Below are 25,707 nucleotides of genomic sequence, written 5' to 3' on the forward strand. Positions count from 1 at the left end.
GGCCCATTTTTTTTTCTAAAGTTTTGACTGGGAGTCAAATGCGTGGTGATTTAAGAAATTAATTGCACATTCTCACACATAACATAATTCGTTTTGTGTAAAAGAAAATCTAGTTTGAAAGTAATGCTTCTCAAACCACCATTAACAATATTTTCCCACGGCGTGTTAGAAATGTAAACAGTTTTGATGTCAAGCTTGTTAAAAGTAGTTTGTTGTTACGAAGAATTGCATAGTTTTCGCCATAAAGCACATATTGCTGTCAGCAGACACGTCTGGGTGCACTGTGTTTCGTTGCTGTTAATATTGCTTTTTCTTTGCAACTAAAGTTTTGTTTCGGTATTATTCTCTAATTTGTTTTATTGCTGTGCTATTATTCTGCAATAGTGGGCTAAAGTAAAATTCTTGTTAAATTATTAGTTTTTGCCAATCAAAATTACAAAAATTTAACTGAAAATTAAAACAATGAACAATTCCTTGTAGTCTAAAAAATTTCTGAGTTTTTTCCAGATGGAAAAGTTCTCAGGTTTTTCCCAGATTTCCCAGCGTGTGTACACCTTGTATTAAGACTTCACTATTGTGTGATTACTTGCTTATGCTGTTTATGGCTTTAAGAAATAGTTTCTGGGTAATGGATTCAGTCACTCCTCCTATGTAAATTCGTCAGTTGATTTTGTTTGTATGTGTTGGAGAGGGGGGATTTGTATATTGATATACTTTTATTAAAGCCTTGTACATTTGTTCTAGGCTGAAGAAGAAGAAGGCAGTTGCTCTTCCAAGGAAAATACCTTATCCATCAACTGGTAATCAGACACAGCCAACACCATCGTACCACAATACAAATGGTGGTTCAGCAAGCGTCAGTACTGGACTTAAAATAGTGAAGAATGTTGGGCAGACTTCAGGAAACCCAAATTCTGGTCCCACTGTAAGGCCTCAGGCTGGAGCTGTGGTCAAAATGAAATCTGAACTAAACACAGCAATGTTTCATCATGGTACTGCAGGAAATGTGGTTCCTAGACCTAAAAATACCCCAGCGTTACCTAATCCAGCAGCTAATCAGACTCTTACTAATCCTACAAGTGTCTTGTCAGTGAATTCCACCAGTAGTGGTAGCAGTATTCGTAGTGCTTCCCAGGCATCTAGTGGTAACAAAGTAGGAGTGCCTCATTTATTGTCAAGTAGCCCTGTGAAAGTGAAAGGTGGTAGTGATGTGTTTATGAGACAAAATGTTTCTGGGAAAAAGAGCCCTACATGTACTCCTGAAAGACTATCACCTTCAGTATCAGTAGCGAGTGTTGTGCAGTGTAAGACTAAAGGTGGTGTAGATATAGTTCCTTCCAAAGGTTTGGATTTGACTATCAGTGGTGGGGGTAAGCAATCTCTTCCATCTGTGAGCAGCAGTACTGGTAAAATAAACTCTGAAATTAGTATTATACCTGTTACTGTTTCTTCCCAGACTGTTGTCTCTCAGAAGTCTCCTGCACTTTCTCTAGCTAATTTACCAGACTGCATTAGTGTCACTCCAGCTATTTCTTCCTCAGTACAATCTTCCAACACTATAGGCAACACGAAAGCTGTTATAAGCCTGAAGCAAAGAATTCTCCAAGATGCCACAAAGGAGAGGACAAGGTCACCTATCAACGTTGGCAACCTTACTTTACCCGGCAATCTTGAAGAGGAGGGTATAGAAGTAATTGAAATAATAAATGACAATTCCATCGCATATGATAATCAGAAGAGTGAAAATTTTAGATCCGACGATATGCGTAACATTACTCATACCAAAATGAAGACTGAAATAAGAAAAAGAAAGAAAGGTATTCCAAAAGAGCTCCCATCTGCAAGTCTTGAACCCATTCATTCTGCAGCAGAACTGAAATCTCAAGCATCAAAAATCTTTACAAAGAATTCAGACAAGCAGTTGTGCGAAGAATCTGCTGCAGCTGCTGACATTATAAACCAAATGATAAGTGATTCTCCAGTAAACACTTCCAATCAGAGTACAAAAGAGCTACATAGTATTGAAGGGAAACATTTGGGGGTCACACCTAGTGCTGATGGCTTTACCCTTTCACAAGCATCTAAAAGGGAACTGGATACAAATGTCCAGGACAAAGAAGAAACAGATATGGAAATTAAGAGAAGCAATGACGGTGACAAGAAATTGGATGATGCAATTGTAAATAGTGAGTCCAAACAGTCTGCTGCTGATATAGAAATAGGCAAAGAAATTAGTCGTGTCATGAAATCAATTGTTGAGTTACAGAATATGAGTGGTGAAGATACCAGTCAGACTGCAGAAAAATACACTCAACCGAGAAACTCTGCTGTCTCAGTGCATCCTGTAAGTAATACAAAATCTTCACATTTAAAAACTGTTGTAGAATCTGAAGATGCTAATATAGTGAGTGCCCGTTCATCACCAAAGTCTTCAAGTGAATTTGGAAAAACAAACATTTTGTTTAGTGGTTTCCAAGAAGAGTTTCAAAAACACATTTTTCGTGATAGTACAATGGCGGAGATTGAGACTTTGAACTTCAAAACAGGAAAAGGTGCTATAACAATTTCGCCAATCCCACAGCAGGGGTCAACTGCAATGAAACACAGTTCTTTAACAGTGGAAGGTAAGTTATCTAACCCATAAAAGAAATTAAAATATCTGCATAATTTAATATTAAGGGCAATATCTTAAACACACTTGCATGTACATAGGAGTTTGTGTTATATCAGTTTGTATTCCCTTTTGCAAAGAATACTAAAATATGAAAAAATTAAATGCCAATGTCAAAAATGAATGCTACAGGCTACTGAACAATAGATGAAACTCTGTTACAAATCATTTTTGCAGTAAATTTAATAGTAATATAATATTACTGTTCTCTCTTGAGTTTCCTCTTCAGAGGAAAAGAAAGGAAGAAGGTGACCAGTAGAAAAGAGAGAGAGAGAGAGAGAGAGAGAGAGAGAGAGAGAGAGAGAGAGGGGGGGGGGGGGGTGTACCAACCAATTACCATTACACATCAAGAGAGTGTTTAGTAGAATTTTCTGTTTCCCCAGTCTGTTTGTCTGTGTGTGTCTCAGCTGTTTTTTTTTTTTTTTTTTCCTGGTAAAGGGGCTGACAGTGCTGTGATAGTGGTGGAGAAAATCTTGGGTCTATTTAAACGGTTGTATGGGCATGATAATTGCTCACCATGCATATATAAAGAGCAGTTAGTAAGCACATAAATTGGGTTTTGATGATAGCAGCTCAGATATCGAACTTCTATGCCCCCCCCTCTCTCCCCCGGAAAAAGTATGTTTGAAAGTCTTGAACGTATGTTATGAGGTAGGAATAGAGTAATAGATGCGATGCTTCCAGTAAAGAAATCCTGAATCCCTAAAAGTAACTCTTAATGTTGGAAGTAAGTTACTTTGAAACATGTGAATACTTTTTGGTACAAAAATTATTAATGTAGCCATTTTGTATTAGTAGAAATTGGTATTGTGGTGGATAAGAATAAGATATGCGAAACAAGTTTGTGGGAAAAGTTGAGCAGTTGGTAATTAAATTGTCCATATGCTTCCCTTAAATCTATAAACTCTACATATGGTTAGTACATGTGGTGGTGTTCCGTAGATCATAAGTGCGTTATGTTGTTGTGTGTGAGACATTAATTATCTGTTCATGGCTGCTATTTATGAATGTTCCAGTTATTACATCATGGGTGGTTGCTAATAACATGTTGTTTTCAGAATATTACAATAGTGGCAACTGCAAGATGGATACAACCAGATACGAGAAAAGACAAATATTCACCTTTTTTTGTGGGGTGGGGGAAAATCCTTGCCAGATCCTTTACATACTTGTTCAGGGTTATCAGAAACAGTCTGAAAAGTTGTGAGGGTGTTGCAGGGCAGGTAGCACTGAGAAACAATTGTTAAGAAAAATATTCAATATGTTGTATCATTTCTGAGATAATTAGCACTGAAGTCAGCCAATCAGGCTGTTGCACATGCAAATTAAAGTGGCCCACCAGAGACTGTGTCACCATACATGTTCCAAGAGTGTAATAAAAAATTGGACATGGGACACTAGTAATGATTGAACCCAAAACAAAGGCTGATCAGTCTTGTGCGCTATCATTTATGCTATGAAAACAACTTCCAGTAAAGAAATCCTGAATCCCTAAAAGTAACTCTCTCTCTCTCTCTCTCTCTCTCTCTCTTTCTCTCATGGACCACTTGAATTTGTGTGCATAATGGACTGATTGGTTAACTTCAATGCTGTATCAAATTTATTTCTTAACAATTATTTCTGGGCTCAACCTACGCTGCAAAGCCCTTACAAGGTTTGTAGACTATTTCTGGCCATCCCATGTATCCAACGTTTATAGTCAAGTGTGTTTCTAGGCATATACTTGATTTTTGTTGCAGGCTTCTGAAATGAGCACATTTAGGCTGAAAACAAAATCCTCATTAAATCTGAAAGCTTGATTTTGTTACAAAAACTATAGTGCAACTGTCTGTCATTTTGGTGGCATAATTGTTTTAACTGTAGTTTTTTAGTTCCTACATAGTTCATAAGAGGGGAAAAAGGGATCTGAAAAATATACTGCCTCAAAGATCCTGAAAGTGAGTGAAACCTATCTCCAAAGGCATGTAAGATATTGCTTTCAATGGAACTTTACAGACTGGCCCTCTTTGATTTTCCTCATACTTAATGATTTGGAGATAGTGCTACATCAGTTTCCTAAAGAAGTTAGACACAATTCTTGAAAAACCTTAAAAAAAATGCCTTTAAAGATTAGAAGATTTCCAACTGCCATTAAGTACAAAACTTTTAAAAACGAAATGGCCTATCGATGAGCGGGGTAACGTAAAAGTCGAGTTATTGTCAAGTTGTTGGTTTGATCATTGCTACTTGGTTTGATACTCCTTACTAGCAAACAATATTCTTTTTTCTTTATTTCATCATGTGTAAATTATATATTTACTCATATAGCACAGGCTTTCATGGCCAGTGTTTGCAGTATTCGATATATGGGCATAAGGCCATGGTACAAGGCAAAATTAGATGCCTAACATTTCGTCTTTCACTGCTGGAGTCTTCATGAGAGGTTTTAATGAGTCGGAAAGCTGTTACAAACTTAACCAAGCTTGGCTAGCTGAATTGTTTGTATGTATCCATGCAGTGGTCAGTTTGTGATGTCATCAGACTGCTGTCTACAATTGCGGACTTGTGCTGATGTATGCTATAAAGGGTGTAGTGGGGAAGAGTTGGTGCTGTTTATTTACTTAAGCAGTAAGGCCCACAGCTTTCGTCTTCTGTTGAAATTGGTTCTGTACTTTAGAATTTATATGGCATCTCTGTACATCCTATCCTAGTAATTACTAGATCTTGCTAAAACCACAGTGTCAGAGAAACGAATTTCATGGTTTACCAGTCCTAGTGCATGGTCTGCTTCTGTTGAATTATCTGTCTTTCCCTGGCGACAGTTTCTCTTGTGTCCTTGGAGGTAGGTGTTAATGCTTCTTTTTGTAGTTCCTATTTACACTTGGCTGCGTAAAGACTACGGAAAATGCTGTCTTGTCCAAATGAGATACAGCCAAGGGAAAAGCACCACAGGCGCAAAGATGCGAGCTGGTGCCAGTGCCATAGAGACTTGCCACTTGCACAAGTTCAACCATTGCCACGTGCGGTGCTGAGAATGAAGATATCGACTTCGCCTTGGCCAATTGCCGGCCGAGTGCAATCCCCCAATGACTAGATGACAATGGACAGAAGCCTACTCGGAGGATAGAAGAGCCGCTCTTGTCCACTTGGTTATAGATCATCATCCAGAGCAGACTTAGACAGGAAATGTCATTTAGTGAAGTCTTAGAAGTGAACAGACAGTGGTTGTAAATTGCATTTGCTATGTACTATGAAGTATACCTACGATTATTAGCACTTAGCCATTGAGGGCCTTTTTTGTGTTATATAGTGGCAGGGAGGAATTGCCTTGGTGATGTACTGCATCAGAAGCCGTTTCATGATCTCACAAACTCAGCCTACCATAACAACAATGCTAACTCAGCCTGCACAGCAATAGCGATGAGGCCTTTACAAAACTGGCGACAAGGATTTACAAAAGAAAGCCAACACACTCAGACAGATAAGAAATGGCTACTCCAACAAAGAGATAAATAGGGTGCTGTATCCTAAAAGGTTTAGAGTTCCCAATGGAAAAGAACCAATTAAAGGGAGAGTTTTCCTTCCTCTTGTAAAAAAAAAGTGTGGCAGTTAATATCAGCAAAGCACTTGGAAAACACAATATTGGTAAGTTTTGAAACCAACGAGAAAGTTGCGTGAATATTTTTACACTGCAGAGGACCTACACCCACTGCTCACCACAGGAGAAATATGTAAAACCCAATGCAATTGCGGCAAAGTGTATGTAGGAACTACAAAAAGAAGTATTAACGCCTGCCTCGAAGAACCCAAAAGCGGTTGTCACTTAGGTGAGACAGCTCAATCAGCAATAGTAGATCACACGGTAGGACCAGGAAACCTCCAGATTCGTTTCTCTGACACCGTGGTTTTAGAAAGATCTAATAATTACTAATTTAGTTCCACAGGTTGTGAAAGAAAATTTCTGTCTACAGACCTGCCTTAATCTCCTGCTTTCCTACCCTTTAGCAATGGCTTTGACCTAAGTATACATGGAAAATATTTAATTATTACTTTTCCTATCATTTCCTCAAGTTCACATACTCAATCAGCAATAGTAGATCACACGGTAGGACCAGGAAACCTCCAGATTCGTTTCTCTGACACCGTGGTTTTAGAAAGATCTAATAATTACTATGCTATAATGAACAGAGAGGCCATTAAAGTTCTAAAGCATAAAAAGAGTTCCAATAGAAGGAGAAGGATTGAAATTAAGCAAGCTGTGGGCCCTACTGCTGAAGTAAACAGACAGTGCCAAATCTTCCCCACTACAACCTCTGTAGCATTAGCTAGCGTGACTCCACGATAATAGGCAGAGGTCTGCTGAGATCACCAACCAACCGTTGCATGGATACATATAAACCGTTCAGCGATACATATAAACAGTTCAGCTTGCTGATCTTGTTTGAGTCTGAGTCTTTTTGACTCATAAAAGCATGTGATGAAGTCTCCAGCAGTGGAAGACAAAACCTTTGGCAGAGAATTATGCCTTGGATTACGACCTTATGGCTATAAACCAAATGTATATTTACTAACAAGTGGAAACATTAATTAACATATATTGTACCATAATATTTAGCAAAAATGATATTTTTTATATTTTAATGACTAATCATGTGAAAATGTAAATGTTCACAATAAATTAAAATTTGTTGCAAAAAATGTAAAATGTTTAATAGAAAATACAAAAATATTTTATTTTTAGAACTGAACAGTTTTTTAAAAAATTGGTTTGGCCTCTTGAGGACCAAATGAAGTAACTTCCGCCTTTTTTCTTTTTTCCATTTTTCTTCCCAACAGTTTTTCGTTATTTTCCTGGTCAGTCAATTTTGTGCTTGTATTTTCTTTGTTTTCTCCTGCAACCCCTGGAAACTTTTTAGGCCCACCCACAAGCAACAATTTGTCTGCACAGATGTCTGCGCAAATGTCTGTGCATGGAATGAATTGCCGCAAATTTCTTGCATTCAAACAACATGTTTTTATTAGGCGATATCAAGTTTTCTGTTTCCCCAGCAGTTTCCATAAACTCATGGGCATTATTGATGGATATAATTTTTTCATTTAACACTGAGACATTTCAAATGCTTCTATCAAATTTTAAATTATCCTAAAGTGATTAATAACTAAAATATAAACATTATGGTTCAATATTTGTTACTTAAACATTTCCACATGATAGTAAATATAGAATGCGAAGTGGAGGGGGAGGGGGGGGGGGGGTGCTATTGGCAAGGATAGAACCAACAGCTTTGTAATTACTAGTCTTCAGGCTAGCTTCTCATGAACCTTCAAATCCCTTAGTATGAAGGAAACTGAAGAAAGCCAGCCCATAAGCTGCTTGTTAGCTCGTTTTTGTACCTTGCCATATTCCACTTTTCTTTCATTGTTAGAACTCTGAATTCAGCCAGGCACCTCCAAAGCACACCTCTTCAGCTTATAACGCTGAATTTAAAATGATTGTGTAGTGTGTAATGTCATTGAGAGAAGCTAAACCAAGTCTCTCTCTCTCTCTCTCTCTCTCTCTCTCTCTCTCTCTCTCTCTCTCTCTCTCTCTCTCTCTCTGTTATGCAACTAATCTGCCAGTAATGCTCATAAATAAATCTTTTTAATTTAGTTCCACAGGTTGTGAAAGAAAATTTCTGTCTACAGACCTGCCTTGATCTCCTGCTTTCCTACCCTTTAGCAATGGCTTTGACCTAAGTATACATGGAAAATATTTAATTATTACTTTTCCTATCATTTCCTCAAGTTCACATACTCTTGACCGAGATTATAGTGAACTGGAAAAATCTCTTACGGAGCAGATGATAATTTTAGTAGCTTTTGCTAAAGTTACACAAAACTGGTGTTTTATTCAACCATACAAGAGCCATACAATATGCAGCCATTGTGTATCCATAATGTCAACTCCATCTGTACTCACACCAGCATATCTGCCCCTGTGATGTATTTCATTGTGAAATAATCAGATAGTTGTATGCCAATGAGACTTGTTAATTCTGCAGATATGAATTGCCAGAGGAGCTGCGTTAGAAGGGTTATGGCTTGAGAAACAGAACATTCTTTCCATCTATACTGCATTACATATTACTTTATATTCACTTATGACAAATTTGTCTGTGCTCCACAACACATCATAGAATTTGTAACATGGGGTAATAGTGTTTCACAATAATTTTATCACCTTCCTTGTTAAATTGTTGATCATGGTTAGAAGTAACAGCTGTTATGATACTTGTATGAGTTACTGTATTCCTACAATGTTGTTATCATGGGCATTACATAACACAGCATTCTTTTTTGGGGGGGGGGGGGTGGCAGTGGGGGCGATTGTTAGATTTTTTCCCTTGACTTTTCAACAGCATGTTCTAGAAAAATGTATTAATAATGATAATAGTAGTAGTAGTAGTTTTCAGAAGCATTGTATCACTTTAAAACACACTATCTATTTTGGGTGAAATGGAACAAAATGAGTTGAAATTGCTAAACAGTCACAGCCGAGAAATTTGTCACATCTATTCCATTTGATCATGCAGATACAAAGTCTTTCCAGGAGGTCTTCACATGGCACTGGAAACAGGAAATCATTTGTGGAACTGTGTCCTATGACATTCACATGGTCTTGGGAAGTCTAATAAAATAAGTTGAAAAGGTTTTCATTATGCTTAACAACACTAATCCAAAGTATATTCTGATCTTCCCTGGACAATACATCTCTTGGTATCCAGATGCGAACTTTTGGGACGCTAAAATCCAGTGATAGTCTTTCAATTTTGTCCAGCCTCACAGCCAAGGAATTGCTTGTTCCTTGAACTCTACAGTGAAATTCAAGAAGTTTTTCCTGGATTTCAGTTGCTGAGTGGTGGTCTGTGAACCATGGATCAGTTGTCGTATTGGGAGACAGACAACATAACACACTCCCTTATAAGCTGCCACTTGGAGGTGTGAGACAAGCCATGTAAGAAGTTTTTCCATTGTTGGTTTTAGGCTGTCAGTTATTAGTAGTTAACTTTCATTGAGGGCAAATGATTTTCATGGCTTGTGTAGATTTCCTTGTGTACCTAAAATATTCCTCAGTGGAGAAGTACTTTGCTCACAGCAGTTGTCATAAATGAATAGTGGCATCCCCAGGTCATGCAGGTTGAATTTCATAACATATTATTCCTAACATTGACTTTTTAATTGGTATTAAAGCAATGCTTTTGAAGAGTTACTTCTAGGTAATTTGTATTGGAACATTGCTTCATTATTATTCTTTCTATGTGGCTGTTGGCCTCCTTGAGTCTTGCCTGAAATGAAGGGGAAAATTACAAACTGTAGCTTTCATTGGGTTTTCATTAAACAGTGTTATAGTTTTTGATTTACATTTTATATTGATCAAGATTTTCAGCTAATAGAAATTTTTTTTGTTATACTTTATTAGCTGATTTAATTTGTACTTCTCTGAAATCCATCACAGGAATAATTTTTGAGGTGACTTTGATGGTTGTAATTACCATAAGATCCTGGGTCATCTCATAGCTGCTCTTCCCCTGCAGTTTGTGGCAGACAATGTCACATCCAGCTCATAGCTTTGTAAATGGTGTGATACCATGCCCATAACTACTCAATTGTTATATTCACCCTTAGTATGTTGAGTTATAGTTAAGATGTGAGATGTAATATTTTTCTCTCTGATATAAGCCTTCATTCAGTTTAATATCAACTTTGCTTATATTTTTGTAGGAAAGATAATGACTGATAATCTTTCAGATCTTCAACTTCCATGTCTGCTTTCAGAAGTGCAACAATGTTTGCTTTCTTTCAAACAGTGTTTGTACGGCATCCCTCAGCCAGTTTTGGTTCAGTAAAAAGCACGATTTTGCTTGCAACAGCCTTAAACATACCCATTTCATCCCATGTATTTCCAGTAACTCCTGGTAGATTGCAGCACTGTAACAAGCGTTCAAAACAGCAGTTGCAACTGAGGTGCATTCAAAATAATGATCATTTATTGAATTTCTTTTGGTGGAAAACCACACCATCACAAATATTAACAGACTGTCTAAAAACACCAGGCAGTGAATAGAAGCTGGGCGAAGCATCTGTTGTCAACAGAACGAGGAGAAAGAAATCTGTTTGATCTTCCGTGTGCAATCCAGCTGCACACAGCTGTGATGGCTGCAGTGTGCACACACTCTTATTTCAGATGATTGACAAATAACAATCAAGCAACTATATCTTCACTTCACATCTCTCTTTGTAGTGCTGACACAATTTTTCACAGGTTAGCATATTCATGGGTTTGTGCCCACTGGGTTCCTCAAAGACTGAAAAGCATAAAGAGGAAACCAAAACATTTGTGCCAAATTGCTCGGGACATGACGACCAATCCTCTGTCCAACCAAATGAATGGCCTTCATCTAAGTGTGGCCAAAACATGCTCCAGTCCTGCTGCCCTCCTCGCCTCAGTCTCTGCTAGCCTCCATCCCACATCCACTGCTCTCCCCAACACCATGCCTTCTGTTACGCCCAGTCTACAATTGTTTGTGTACATACACATATTGTTAGTCCGTTAACTTTGTGAAAGGACTCTGCCAGAATGGTTAGCAAGAATTTCTGTCTTCTTTACATGCATCTTGGTTTATCAGTGCTTTTTCTAGGGACTTCCCAATATTGTATTAATAGATCTTATTCTTTTGCTTGATTAAAATCAAATGGATGAAGGTAACTATAGCAACCGTTGTCTAAATTAAGGAGAGATGGCTGATATGTCTACTGTTTTGCCTGTCATGTTAGTCTCCTTTCATGTGAAATAGAACAAAAATATTTTAGCATGTTCCAGTTTGGAGGAGTTTTCTTAATATGTAGGAATTCTGTAAATAATTTTGCAAGTTCCTTTTGTATGACTTTTCTTCCAGTTTTAATGATTCATATTAAAACATCTTTACCTCCTAGACTATTTTTTTTCCTTTGTACCTCAAATGACTTTAAACTTCTTATCTGATGTTACCTTTCAAAACACTCAATTTTTACTTTATCTATCTGTGTTGTCATATAATAGAATCTGTTTCACCTCCTTTATCCTTAAGCACATTCAGATAATCTACATTTATCACTTCTTGCCTGATTAGTCTGCTTATTTCTAACTTTGTATCTGTTTTGACTCTGTATCTTACAAATCTGTGGTCTCTTGTAATATTTCATCATCACTTGGCAAATACAAGCAGTTTAATTGTAATTACTGTTTACCAAATACAAACCTTTTGTTCTCAGCAAGTTCTACTAATGAATGACCTCTATCATACACCCAAAGTTTTCCAGTAAAGAATTAGTCTTTAGTTTTTGTCTCACTTTTGCACTTAAATTACCCATTATCATCTTTTGATGGAGTTTGCTGTTATTGATCAGTTTCTATAACTCTTTTCAGAGGTGTATTACCACCCCATCAGAATGTGAGCATATGGATGCTACATTTTGAATGATTTCAAAGGAATATCTTTCGTTTGTTTTTAAAACAATTCAACTTTTTCTGTCTAAGATTCCATCAATATCAATGATATTCTTTTCACTTATCTTTTTTATAATGAAGCCTACATTACAATTTTCCCAATGCTCTTTTTCCCTGTAATAAAATGTGTTCTTTTCTAAATTTTCTATGTTCTTTGTTTTCTTGCTATAGCTCAGATAAAAATCAAGCTTCATCTTAAATAACTCTTCTTCAAGTATTACTAATCTATCATCAGAGCTTACCATTTGTTGACCCCAAGAGTAGTAGCTGTTCCATAAACCATTCATTTACTTAAACCTTGACTCACATAAAGGCAGTCAGGTGCGTCCCATTGTCAGAGTTCCCTCACTCCACAACTCTCAATGTCATTGATTATTTCACTCAAGCCTGAATACTGATGCATACAGACCATAGAGAGAGAGAAAATACTAAAGAAATACCAGAAAAAAGTGACTAATTGTTTATTTCCATCAGCCACCAGGAAGATTTCATTTTGCCTGTAATAGAGTAGCATAAAATCTTGAACCTTTGCCAACAAACATACACAAAATTAAACAATTTCGTAAACTTGGAGGACGGTACCAGTAATTGTAATGCTATTATTGTGTTTGTAATTTTAAATACATAGAGTAATATTTCTTCATAGTAATTTAACAAGATAATGGTTGCTAATTACCTGAGCACTCAGACCTGACAAGGAAAATGTGATGGAGATAGTAAATGCATTACATAGTAAATGTAGCAAGAGATAGTTAGGTTTGGAATGATCAACTATGGTTCAATAACAAAGATAGAGAGTCCATATGTAAGCTGTAAGATATTTGTCACTGACACTTGGATTTCATCTAACTGCAAATGCTGTGTGCTTGGAGCTGAGACAAGCATACAGTTAGCTATGGGAGAACCATTCAGTGAATTTTATAGTAAAATCTCACCCAACAAATTGTCATAAAGTTCTCAAAGATCTTTAGAGGTTTTGGTTTTGCATGACATGAGTAAACTTATCAAAATCGTCTACCTAGCTAGTTATTACTGATACTAGCACTTAATTGAAAAAGGATTTGTCTTAATAATACTGTTAGGTGGGGTAAGATCGGATGGAATTTTCATATTCTTTAAGTTAACTTCGTAAAGAACATTAGATTCTCGTGACAAAAAGTGCAAGATATTATGGATGATGTTGGAAGATAATATGATCAAAGAACTTTCGCCAAAAATATTTTTTGGTGAGTCCGAATCTAACAAATAAAAACTGTCTGATGTTACCCCTTTGATGATGTAATTTGAGACATTCATTGAATTTTCACGCAAAGGTCCATATTACCCTCTAATGGGGTAATTTCAGACAGTGACTATCTTCTTAAAAAATACACATATTTAGGAACATGTTTAGAAAACATTTTCTGCAGATGGTTACAAAATATTCTATACATCTTCAGTAAACATTTGACACACATTTAGAAAACTTTCACAGACATATTTACAAAATATTTCATTAATAAAGACAGTCTACTAACACATCAAATCAATAACAACCTACAATATGTTCTGAGTGAAAGAAAACTTCCCCTTTTCTTCTCTTGGAGTTAGCCACACTCTTTCAATTTGGCTTTTGTTAACAGTGTAATCATCTGGAATGACAGGAAAAATAAACAGAGATTTGCTGCCTTGGTGTGGATGCAGAAATCTCACTTCCATTTCCTTTGCACCCACTTCTGTTGTGATTGTGACAAACTGCCTATTTTGCTGCTGCCCCCCCCCCCCCCCCTCCCCGTCATGTGTGGATAAACCACAAGAATAAAAGCCTCCACTCCCGGAAGTGTTTCCTCTGTTCTGTTGCTTTTGTCACCAGTGGATATTGCATCATTATTCACAAGCAATTCAGACACTGAGCCAGCATATTCTTTCTTAATCATATCAATGCCTGAAATGGATTTTCCTGGGACAACATCCAATTTTCGCTTTCAGTGGACACTTCTGTTATTTTTCATTCCATAGTGAACATTCTGAAGCATATCTTCAAAGCTCGAAGACCAGCCTTCTAAAGAGTTGTTTTGAGAATTATCTCCCTCGGGCAATAAGTCTAATGGCTGTAATATATGAGTACTGTTTGGTGGCAACAAAATAAGAGAATTTATTTTTCTCACAGTCGTCAATTGGTCGCAGCGAAATATGACTTGAAAAGTTATCTCCTAACGTAACTTTCTCCCTCTCATTGACTTCAGGTAAGGCAGTGCAATAGTAATACACCAGTCTTCGAATGTAGACAGATCAAACCATCCACTTTTATTGCGGTTATAGAGGGTTCCTTTGGGACCACCTCCTTACCAGGTGTCCCATAAATGCTCTGATTTTAAAACCACATAGGGAGGTAACAGATTTCCATCCCCAGTGACACAAATCATTACTGAAATGTACTAATCTTAGAAGAATCTAAGATCCTTTCAGGATGTTTTGTTCTCCTTCTGTCAATCACATACTTCCTCTCAGTGTCATCACACAGATTGGTCTCGTCATAATTGATTACATTTTTGGAATCGATATTTTCCATTTTTTCACCAACATTCTGGAAATATGATTTCACTGCCTCGTAACTCACTTTGACATGTTGCCTTTAATGTTCTCAGATAGCCAGACGCTTAATATGGCATAGTGACACTGTAAGAATGACCGTGACTACTCAATCCCTGCATGTTACAAGGAAAACGTTTCTCCCTTCGTCCACATTTATCAAGCTATCCTTTCACTTTGTACCTAACATCATCAGAGATAAAAGAAAAACCCCAATGTGCAACCCTTAAAATACCACAAACAAGTGTGTTCTCTTCAATGGTACTTAAGACAAGAAGGCCTTCCAATCACTGGAGGGTTTGTATTATTAACTTTATTCTCTAACGCCGAACATGATACATTAAATTTGCTTGATCCCTTTCTGTAAGATAGTTTTCCTGATCTTACAACAGCAACCATCTTTTCAAGGTTTTCAGTGTCTTAATTGCATCTTGGAAGAGCACCAAGTCTCCCTTTTGTAGGTACACGGCATTGTCTGATATTACCCCAATGTGTGTAGTTATCTGTAAATAGTTCACTACACTTAGCGAACGTGAGATGTGGAGACAAACTGTATTCACATTTCCTTCTTAACATTTAACTAAGTAAACTATGAGCAAATTAAGCTTACCAGTTTTTTCTCTTCTAGTACAAGATGAAAGTATTAGCATAAAGATAGCTATCAACAATTGTACACTGCACTGTAATATGTGACACACCACTGTTCCAACTGCAACAATGTGTGTTCGTATATGCTTGTCAATACATAAGGTGTAAACAGCAAATTGCGCATGAAATAAAAGCTTGCATTCAGTGATACCATCGTAAGAACAGAAATATGCTGTTCCCATGTGAAATTAACCCTGTGTCCGATTTTTCCACCTTCTTACAGTAGCTCAAAAATATATGGGCAGACACAGAATATAAGTATGCTTTTATGAGGACCATGACCTTGATAAAGAAACCATCGTGGCATTTGCGTGAAAAGATTTAGGAACATAGCAGAAAACATAAATCGAGATGGCTGACAGAGCAAACTTTATCCTCCTAAATATGATGTAATGACCTCACTGCCTCAATTAGTTTGTCCCTATTCCATAAGTAATGCAACACTTTTTTTTTTCTTTCTGAAAGCAGGTTGGTTTTATTCAGGAGTCCAACACACCTTATTATTCCCCACTCGTTTGGCTACAGAATCCAATTTTTCAACATAATCTCTTTCAGTGCAGTGGCCTTACGTCACCTTACTGGGAGGGTCTGTACACTCACATGGTACCACTCCACTGGTCGATGTCGGAGCCAACGTCTTGTTGTACTAGTAACCTCCCCATCATCCACATAGTGCTTCCGGTGGAATGCATCCTCTATTGGGCCAAACAGATGGAAGTGCAGCGAGGAACCCAGTAGGCACACACATTTGAGTACCCCAACTGTTGGTCGAGTGTGTCAGCACTACCAACAGAGACATCCAATTGAGCAACGAAGTGTTTGATAGTGATCCGTCGATCACCTCAAATCAGAGTGTCCGCACTTTCCAATGTTGAAGAAGTCACAGCTGTGTATGGCCAACTGGCTCGCGAGAGATTAGACAGGTTTGCACAATCTTGTTGCAATGAGGACAGATGCCCTTACCAACAATGAAAGCCCCTCGAAAATGCACTTTGATTTAAACACAATTTGCTCCAGGTAACATGGAACATAGTTTTGCTCTTCATCAGTGCACACACTAACGACACCTGCAGGTGACTCCAGAACTACGAGCATGTTTCTCTTGCACTAACTCCAGTCTGCTCAGAAAACTGACTTCCAGCTCATAAACATGAAACTGTGCCCCATAAATGAGACAGCGCTCAAATGTTTTAAATCATACCTAACTGGAAGAGTGCAGAAAGTTGAAATAAGCAGTTCACATAATATGCAAAGAACTGGCTATTTCTCAAACTGGGGAACAATCAAGAACGGGGTGCCGCAAGGTTCGGTCTTGTGTCCTCTGCTGTTCTTAATATATATTAATGACTTGCCATTCTATATTCACGAAGATGCGGGGCTGGTACTTTTTGCTGATGATACAAGTATAGCTATCACACCCAACAGGCAAGCATTAACTGGTGAAATTGTAAACTATGTTTTTCAGAAAATCATTAAGTGGTTCTCGTCAAATGGGCTCTCATTAAACTTTGACAAAACACAGTACATACAGTTCCACACAGTAAATGGAATGACACCATTAATAAATATAGACTTCGATCAGAAATCGGTAACTAAGGTAGAATATTCAAAATTTCTAGGTGTATGCATTGATGAGGGGTTGAACTGGAAAAAACACACTGAAGATCTGCTGAAATGTTTGAGTTCAGCTACTTTCTAATTTTGGTGATATACATTTCAATAAATTAGCTTACCACGCCTATTCATTCTCTGCTTTCGTATGGCATCATTTTCTGGGGTAACTTATCGTTGAGTAAAAGAGTGTTCATTGCACAAAAGCGTGTAATCAGAATAATTGCTGGAGCTCATCCAAGATCGTCCTGCTGATACTTATTTAAAGAGCTAGAGATCTTCACTGTAGCCTCACAATATATATATATATATTCACTTATGAAATTTGTTATTAACAATCCGAACGAATTCAAAAGTAATAGCAGTGTACATGGCTACAACACTTTTTGGAGAAAGGATGATCTTCACTACTCAAGGTTGAATCTGACTTTGGCTCAGAAGGGGGTAAATTATGCTGCCACAAAAGTCTTTGGTCACTTACCTAATAGCATCAAAAGTCTGACAAATAGCCATATAGCATTTAAAAGGAAATTAAAAGAATTTCTGAATGGCAACTCCTACTCATTAGATGAATTTTTGGATATAGTAAGTGGGTAATTTCTCCAACCCCAACAAAAAAAATTAAAGTATTAAGTGTCGTGTAATATTTGATGTCATGTAATATCTTGTATAGACACCTTTTATTAACCTGACACGTTCCACATCATTACGAAGTGTCATATTCATGATCTATGGAACAAGTACTAATCTAATCTAATCTTGCACATGTTCATGTCTTCCTCTCTGTCACCCTGAAAATACGCGTCAGCACACCGATCCCCACCCGCTCCTTATAATATGAGAGGAGAATGACAAGCTATTTCTATCATGCACTATAGGTCTTGGCACATGATTTTCTTGTGAAAGCATTATATTGTGGCTATGTAATATGACAGGATGTTGTAGTTATCCCTTTTCTTTCATGGTCAGTTGTGTGAACAGCTTTGCACAGTCAAGAGCTCCAAGCACCACTTTTGTGAACTCCATAAACCAAAATGTGCTTCGTTAAAAAGATTGTATTTATTCATGGAACTCATTAATCTAGCTTTCATGATTGATTCAATAATTTTTGAGTGTGTCAGAAGTAGTAAAACTTGCCTGTACTTTTCAATACTCTCTGCATTACCTTTCTTTACTAAGGGCACACTGTGTTCATGTTTTAGGTACTCTGGGAAATACGTATACTAAAGGATTAATTTATTATGTTTGCTAATGGGCTATCTGCGCACTCCTTCAGGAGAGAAACGAGAACCTCATCTATGCCTGCTAACTTCTTATTGTTTAATTTCTGTACTGTCTCCTTGACTTCAAACTGTGTTATGGGAAACAGCACCATGTGCTAACTGTATACATCATTGTGAGTGCTACATGTGTTTTAGGACGATTTTGTTGCAACCTGTGGTGATATGCTGTAGAATATATACTTCAATGCTACAGCATTCATTCTATTGCTTTAGTACAGTGCGATATACAGAACATGTACACAGTAGTTCCAATAACTTCTGGGACTGCCTCAAAATACAATACAGATTGATGTTAAAAATTTATGATTGCTTTAGTTACCAGCATAGTCTCTCTCTGTAGCAGAATGGTCAGTGTGACAGACCCTCACACCAGAGACCTAGGTTTGATTCCCAGTACTGCTAGAGATTCTTTCATGGTGGGAGGAATCTACCAGGATGCACTCACCCTTTTGATGCCAATTGAGGAGCTATCTAATTGAGAGGTAGTGGTTCCAACGTCAGAATGTTGACAATGGCCAGGAGTGTGGTATGTTGACCTATGCCCCTCCGTACCGCATCCGGTGATGAACGACTGAGGATGACATGGTGGGCAGTGACTATTGTGTGGTCTTCAGGGCCTGATCATGGAGTTTCCTTTCCATTTTTCATACTAATTTTCAGTATAAGCATATCAAACCTAACATTATTCACCCTTCTCACCTCTACCCAAAGAGAAGAGACACTAACACTGTTTAACACAGCTTCTAGCTATGGTAATGAACTCGGTTCATCATAAAGTGTGCCACCAACTTTCTTTATGTATGCCATATGCAGCTGAAGCCTCTGCTTGATGATTAAATCCCATAAAGCTAACAAGTTGCTGGTACATTGATAGCTGCTTAATCCACACTTTGAAAGAGTCCCAGACATTTTCTGTTGCATTAACATAGAGTGATTTAGCAGAGCAATCAAGATTTAACATAGCTGTTGTCATCTTTGAAAATGGGAATGTCCATACAGCATACTACAGAATCTTGAAGATGTAGAAAAAAGAACAAAACTTGTTTATTGAGAACATCGAAGTAGACATCCTGCTTCATGCTTAGAGGAACCTGATAGGTGAGCGTAAGTTATGGTATGGAAAACACTCCTAAAATGTCGCAGAATCACCCTCAATATCAGCGGGTTAAATGCCTTGTTAGGCCATCCATAGACTGACACCTTGTGTCCTTTTAAAAAAGACAAAATTGCAGTTTGTCAGACCACACTGCATGCCTCCAGTCAGACATTATCCAGTTGCTGTTTTGGCTCTCTGAAGACATGCTGTTTGATGGGCCAATCTGAGAAATTGTCTTTTGTGAGATAGCCAACTCCAAATGTCTGTTGCATGCAGTTTTGTTGGCAATTTGTGCTTGGAAACTGGTTGAGATGGACCTGATGGCAGCAACTCCTGTGGGGTTGACAAGATGTGACATGCGTCTCCATTCTGTCTGGGATATGATGTCTTTACGACCACTGTCACTGTGTCATGTTTCGTGGCTACTAATGTAACATAATTCCTTGAAAGCATGTTGAGTATTCCACATTGAGACGCAAACAATTCGAGAGACGGTATGGTCCTGAGCACATCCTGTTATAGCTCCTATCTTCATCTGTGCCTTCATGGATACTCTGCAGTTCACCTTATGGCGCGTGGCAGAGGGTATGCCTTTCTACTACCCGTCATTTCCTTTCCTGTTCCACTTGCAAATAGAACAAAGGGGAAATTACTGTCTGTATGCCTCTTTGTGAGCCCTTATATCTCATATCTGTGGTCCCTATAAACTTGTATGTTGGAAGTAACAGAATCACTCTACACTCAGCTTCAAATACTGGTACTATAAATTTTTGCAGTAGTGTTCCTCACAGAGAATGTTGCCTGCCCTCCTGAAACTTCTCCATAACACCTGCTTTTTGTCAGAACCTACTACTAACAAATCTAGCAGCCTGCCTCTCAGTTGCTTCAATATCTTCCTTTAATCTGACCTGGTATGGATCCCAAGCACTTGAACAGTACTCAAGAATAGGTCCCTCCAGTTACCATTCCTTTCCAGATGAACCACACTATCCTAGAACTCTCCCATGAAACCTTTCCTACTACAATCCTAACAAACTCTTTCCATTTTGTATCGCTTTGCAGCATTCATGTATTTAAGTGACATGACTGTGTCGAGCAGGAAACTACTAACGCTGTACCTGAACATTGTGGGTTTGTTTTTCCTACTCTTCTGCATTAACTTACATTTTTCTATGTTTAGAGCCAGCTGCCATTCATCACACCAAATAGGAATTTTGTCTCAGTCATCTTGCATCCTCCTTCAGCTGCTCAATGACAACACCTTAATGTGCACCACAGCATCATCAGCAAATGGCTGCAGATTGTTGCTCACCCTGTCCACCAAATCATTTATGTATATAGAGAATAAAAGTGATCCTGTCACACATCCATGGGACAGTCCTGACGATACCCTTGTCTCTGATGAACATTCACCATCAAAGACAACATACTGGGTTGTGTAACTTAAGAAGTATTCAAGCTACTCACATATCTGTGAACCTATTAGATATTCTGGTACCTGCCATGGGGCACTGCTGTCCTGTAACATCGCCACGTCAACCCCTGCTACTGTGTTGTTTCCAAACAGCCAACTAGCACATACAACCACTTCACTGCCATGATTTAAGTTACTGACAGAAGGTCATACAACAGACACATACTAGTTCTGCATAATGTACAGCACACCAAAGTGGCCTATGTCCTCATTGAAGGGGAAGACTGATATCTTGTTTAATGCACTTGTATTCCTTTCAGTGTCTCGCACTCTCTGCACCAATTGTAGAGGATCTGGAATGCCTTTGCTAAAGCTTGAACTGGATTATTGTTCAGAATTACTGTCATATTCTGTTGAATTGATTAGACATCCTTGACATGCTCCCCCTTGAAGGTAGATCTGAGTTAGGGAAGAGCATGACATCTGCTGGAGCCAAATCAAGCAAATGGGGGAGGGGGGCTGTGTCAAAAACTGTTATCCTTCCAAAACCCAACATACAAGAACACTGCTGTAGGCCAGGAAATTATGACAGATTAAGGTTCGTGTGTACTCCAAACACATTGTTGACAACTACTAAAAAAGAAATATTGTTAGTACAGGAAACATCTGTCTACATAATCATATTCATTCACTTGATTCTCGTGCAAAAATTGTCCTAAAACTTGCTGAACCAGCTGCCCGGGCAGATAGGTTAGAAAATTTATAAAGGGAAATGGATAGGTTAAAGCTAGATATAGTGGGAATTAGTGAAGTTCAGTGGCAGGAGGAACATGACTTTTGGTCAGATGAATACAGGGTTATAAATACAAAATCAAATAGGGGTAATGCAGGAGTAGGTTTAATAATAAATAAAAAAAACATAGTAGCACTGATAAGCTACTACGAACAGCATAGTGAATACATTATTGTAGCAAAGATAGACATGAAGTCCATGCCTACCACAGTACTACAAGTTTATATGCCAACTAGCTCCACAGATGATGAAAAAATTGAAGAAATGTATGACGAGATTAAAGAAATTATTCAGATAGTGAAGGGAGACTGGAATTTGCTAGTAAGAAAAGAAAGAGAGAGAAAAGTAGTAGTTGAATATTGAATGGGGATAAGGAATGAATGAGGAAGCCGCCTGTTAGAATTTTGCACAGAGCTTAATCATCAATAACACTTGGTTTAAGAATCGTGAACGAAAGTTGTATACATGGAAGAGGCCTAGAGACACTGGAAGGTTTCAGATAGATTATATAATAGTAAGACAGAGATTTAGGAACCAGGTTTTAAATTGTAAGACATTTCCAGGGGCAGATGTGAACTCTGACCGCAGTTTATTGGTTATGAACTATAGATTAAAACTGAAGAAACTGCAAAAAGAACGGAATTTAAGGAGATGGGACCTGGATAAACTGAAAGAACCAGAGGTTGTAGAGTGTTTCAGAGAGAGCATTAGGGACTGATTGACAGAAATGGGGGAAAGAAATACAGTAGAAGAATAATGGGTAGCTTTGAGAGATGAAATAGTAAAGGCAGCAGAGGATCAAGTGGGTAAAGAGATGAGGCCTTGTAGAAATCCTTGTGTAACAGAAGAGATATTGAATTTAATTGATGAAAAGAGAAAATATAAAAATGCCGTACATGAAGCAGGCAAAAAGGAATACAAACGTCTCAAAAATGAGATCAACCGGAAGTGCAAAATGGCTAAGCAGGGATGGCTACAGGACAAATGGAAGGATGTAGAGGCATATATCACTAGGGGTAAGACAGATACATACTACAGGAAAATTTAAGGAGACCTTTGGAGAGAAGAGAACTACTTGTAAGCAAAGAAGGGAAAGCACAAGGTGGAAGGAGTATATAGAGGGTCTATATAAGAGTGATGTACTCGAGGGCAAAATTATGGAAATAGGAGGACATAGATGAAGATGAAATGGGAGATTTGATACTGTGTGAAGAATTTGACAGAGCACTGAAAGACCTAAGTGGAAACAAGGCCCCGGGAGTAGACAACATTTCATTAAAACTACTGATAGCCTTGGGAGAGCCACACGAATTCCTTACAGATGACTGGAAAAACTGGTTGAAGCCGACCTCAGGGAGGATCAGTTTAGATTCAGGAGAAATGTAGGAACACGTGCGGCAATATTGATCCTACAACTTCTCACAGAAGATAGGTTTACAGAGAGGCAAAACTACATTTAGAGCATTTGTGGACCGAGAGAAAGCTTTCGACAATGTTGACTGGAATACTCTCTTTCAAATTCCGAAGGTGGTAGGGGTCAAATACAGGGAGCGAAAAGCTATTTACAGTTTGACAGAAACCAGACGGCAGTTATAAGAGTCGAGGTGCATGAAACGGAAGCAGTGGTTGGGAAGGGAGTGAGACAGGTTTGTAGCCTATCCCCGATGTTATTCAATCTGTATATTGAACAAGCAGTAAAGGAAACAAAAGAAAATTTGGAGTAGGAGTTAAAATCAATGGAGAAGAAATAAAAACTTTGAGGTTTGCAGACAACATTGCAAATCTGTCGGAGGCAGCAAAGGACATGGAAGAGCAGTTGAATGGAATGGACAGTGTCTTGAAAGGAGGATTTAAGGTGAACACCAACAAAAGCAAAAAGAGGATAATGGAATGTAGTCGAATTAAATTGGGTGATGCTGAGGGAATTAGATTAGGAAATGAGACACTTAAAGTAGTAAATGAGTTTTGATGTTTGGGGAGCAAAATAACTGATCATGGTCGAAGCAGAGAGGATATAATAAGTAGACACAAATTTGTTAAGATTGAGTACAGATTTAAATGTCAGGAAGTCTTTTCCAAGTATTTGTATGGAGTGTGGTCTCTTATGGAAGCGAAACATGGACGATAAATAGTTTGGACAAGAAGAGAATACAAGCTTTTGAAATGTGGTGCTATAGAAGAATGCTGAAGATTATATGGGTAGATCACATAACTCATGAGGAGGCGCTGAATAGAATTGAGGAGAAGAGAAATTTGTGGCACAACCTCTACTAGGTAGAGTAGCACGGAGGGCTGCATCAAACCATTCTCTGGACTGAAGACCACAACAGTAACAACAACAACAACAAGATAACCTAAGTCAGATTGATATCTGAAACACAGTCTGTGACTTCTAAAGTACTTCATTTTATTTTCCTTTAAACTAGGCGGCTGGTAAAATGACGTAACCTTTTTTTTTTTTTTTTTTTTTTTTTTTTTTTTTTTTTTTTTTTTTTTTTTTTTCTGTGTGTGCTAAATATGAATTTCGCACAAGCATTTTCACCAGTCTTTTCTCCCCTTTAGTCATCAAGTTGTTGTTTCTTGCAATTTTTTGAAATTAAGAAAACAAAAAGTATTACAAATGCATGAAGTAATAATAAATATTATTTTTGCTGTGTATTAGCATGTGATGCACAAATCAGTGTGTAATAACATCGTTGTTCCCCCATTAACATGCTCACTTCATTTATACTGAATTCCTACTTTCATCACACTAGTTAAAAAATTTGTGCACACATGGGCTGTAAGAGGTGAAGAATTGTGTCTTCAATTATCTTCAGTGAATGTCAAGACTACAAATAGTGGAGTTTGCTGTCAACTTGTCACAACATTTTAATGCCAACTGCTTTTTACCATGAGGCATATCCTCACGCTACGACATTTTGTCAAAACTGATTAACGATCTGATATTGAACAAGCAGTTTCATGAAGACTTGTTTTTGCCCTCTGGTATAAAATTTTCTGTCTGAAACTTTGCATAAAAGGAACAGGACTGATCCTGCAAATATATGTACTTACCAATTATGTTTATTTAATAGTGCTCACACTTAAAGTAGGACTTAAATTAAACTGAACATTTCTTCATTTGGCGCTTCCATTACTCAGAATATTTTTAATATTAATATTTATTCAACGCAGATAATATTATAAATCTGTGTACATATCCCACAAGCCGCTGCATGGTGCATTGCTGAGAATACCTTCTACCCTGTAAAACTTTTCATTCCGTTTTCTGCTCCATTTGCAAATGGAATAAGGGAAAATAACTGTTAATATGCTTCAAGATGAGACCTGGTACCTCTTCTCTTGGCATCGCAGATGTATGTTCCTGACAGTAGGATAATTTTGTAGTCTGTCATAAATGCTAGTTCTCTGAATTTTCTCAATACTTTTTTGCAAAAGTAATGTCTTCTACCCTCCATTTGAGTTCCATGAAACATTTCTGTAATACTCATGTTTGGATTAAATCTACTGTTAATAAACCTAGCAGCAATCCTTGCTTCAGTATGTTACAGGCTTTTTTTTCCCTGCTTATCTGCATTAAATCAAATTTTTTTCCACATTTAGAGCAAGCTGCCCTGTTAATAGAGATCATGCCTCCTCGAGCACTGCTGACAGTACATCTGTTTCCAATGAACAAGTACACTCCAGGACTATGTACTTGGTTCTATTATTTTAAAAGTTTTGAAGCCATTCACATATCTGACAACCCATTCTATATGTTCAGATGTTTATTAATACTCTGCAGTGTGGCATTGTGTTAAATACTTTCCTGAAATCTAGGACTATGGATTCTTCCTCTTGTCTGGGATTTGCAGCCTATCGTGCAAGAAAAGAACAAGTTGAGTTTCACCTAAGTGATGTTTTCGAAATCGATGTTGGTTTTTGGACAGAAAAATTTCTATCTTAAGGAAATTTATTATAATTGAACTTAGCATATGCTCAAGAACTCTGCAGCAAACCAGCAAACTATTCAGAATGATTGCATGTAATTTTGTGGGTCCATTCTTTAACGCTTCTAATGCACAGGCCTTAACGATAATGGATGACAGCCAAAAACAGTTGGAGGATAAAAA

At 37.7% G+C, this 25,707-nt stretch overlaps 1 protein-coding gene across 2 annotated transcripts in view; it reads left to right on the forward strand.

Moving 5' to 3' along the window:
• LOC126412195 (ubinuclein-1) overlaps positions 1-25,707 on the forward strand; it is a 389,778-nt gene that overhangs the window by 333,276 nt on the left and 30,795 nt on the right. For both annotated transcript variants that reach the window (XM_050081677.1, XM_050081678.1), the window contains one exon: positions 745-2,624. In XM_050081677.1, coding sequence (XP_049937634.1) covers positions 745-2,624 — 1,880 coding nt within the window. The remainder of the gene's footprint in view (positions 1-744; positions 2,625-25,707) is intronic.

This window comes from Schistocerca serialis, chromosome 7 (genome assembly GCF_023864345.2).
Source record: "Schistocerca serialis cubense isolate TAMUIC-IGC-003099 chromosome 7, iqSchSeri2.2, whole genome shotgun sequence".
Taxonomy (NCBI): domain Eukaryota; kingdom Metazoa; phylum Arthropoda; class Insecta; order Orthoptera; family Acrididae; genus Schistocerca; species Schistocerca serialis.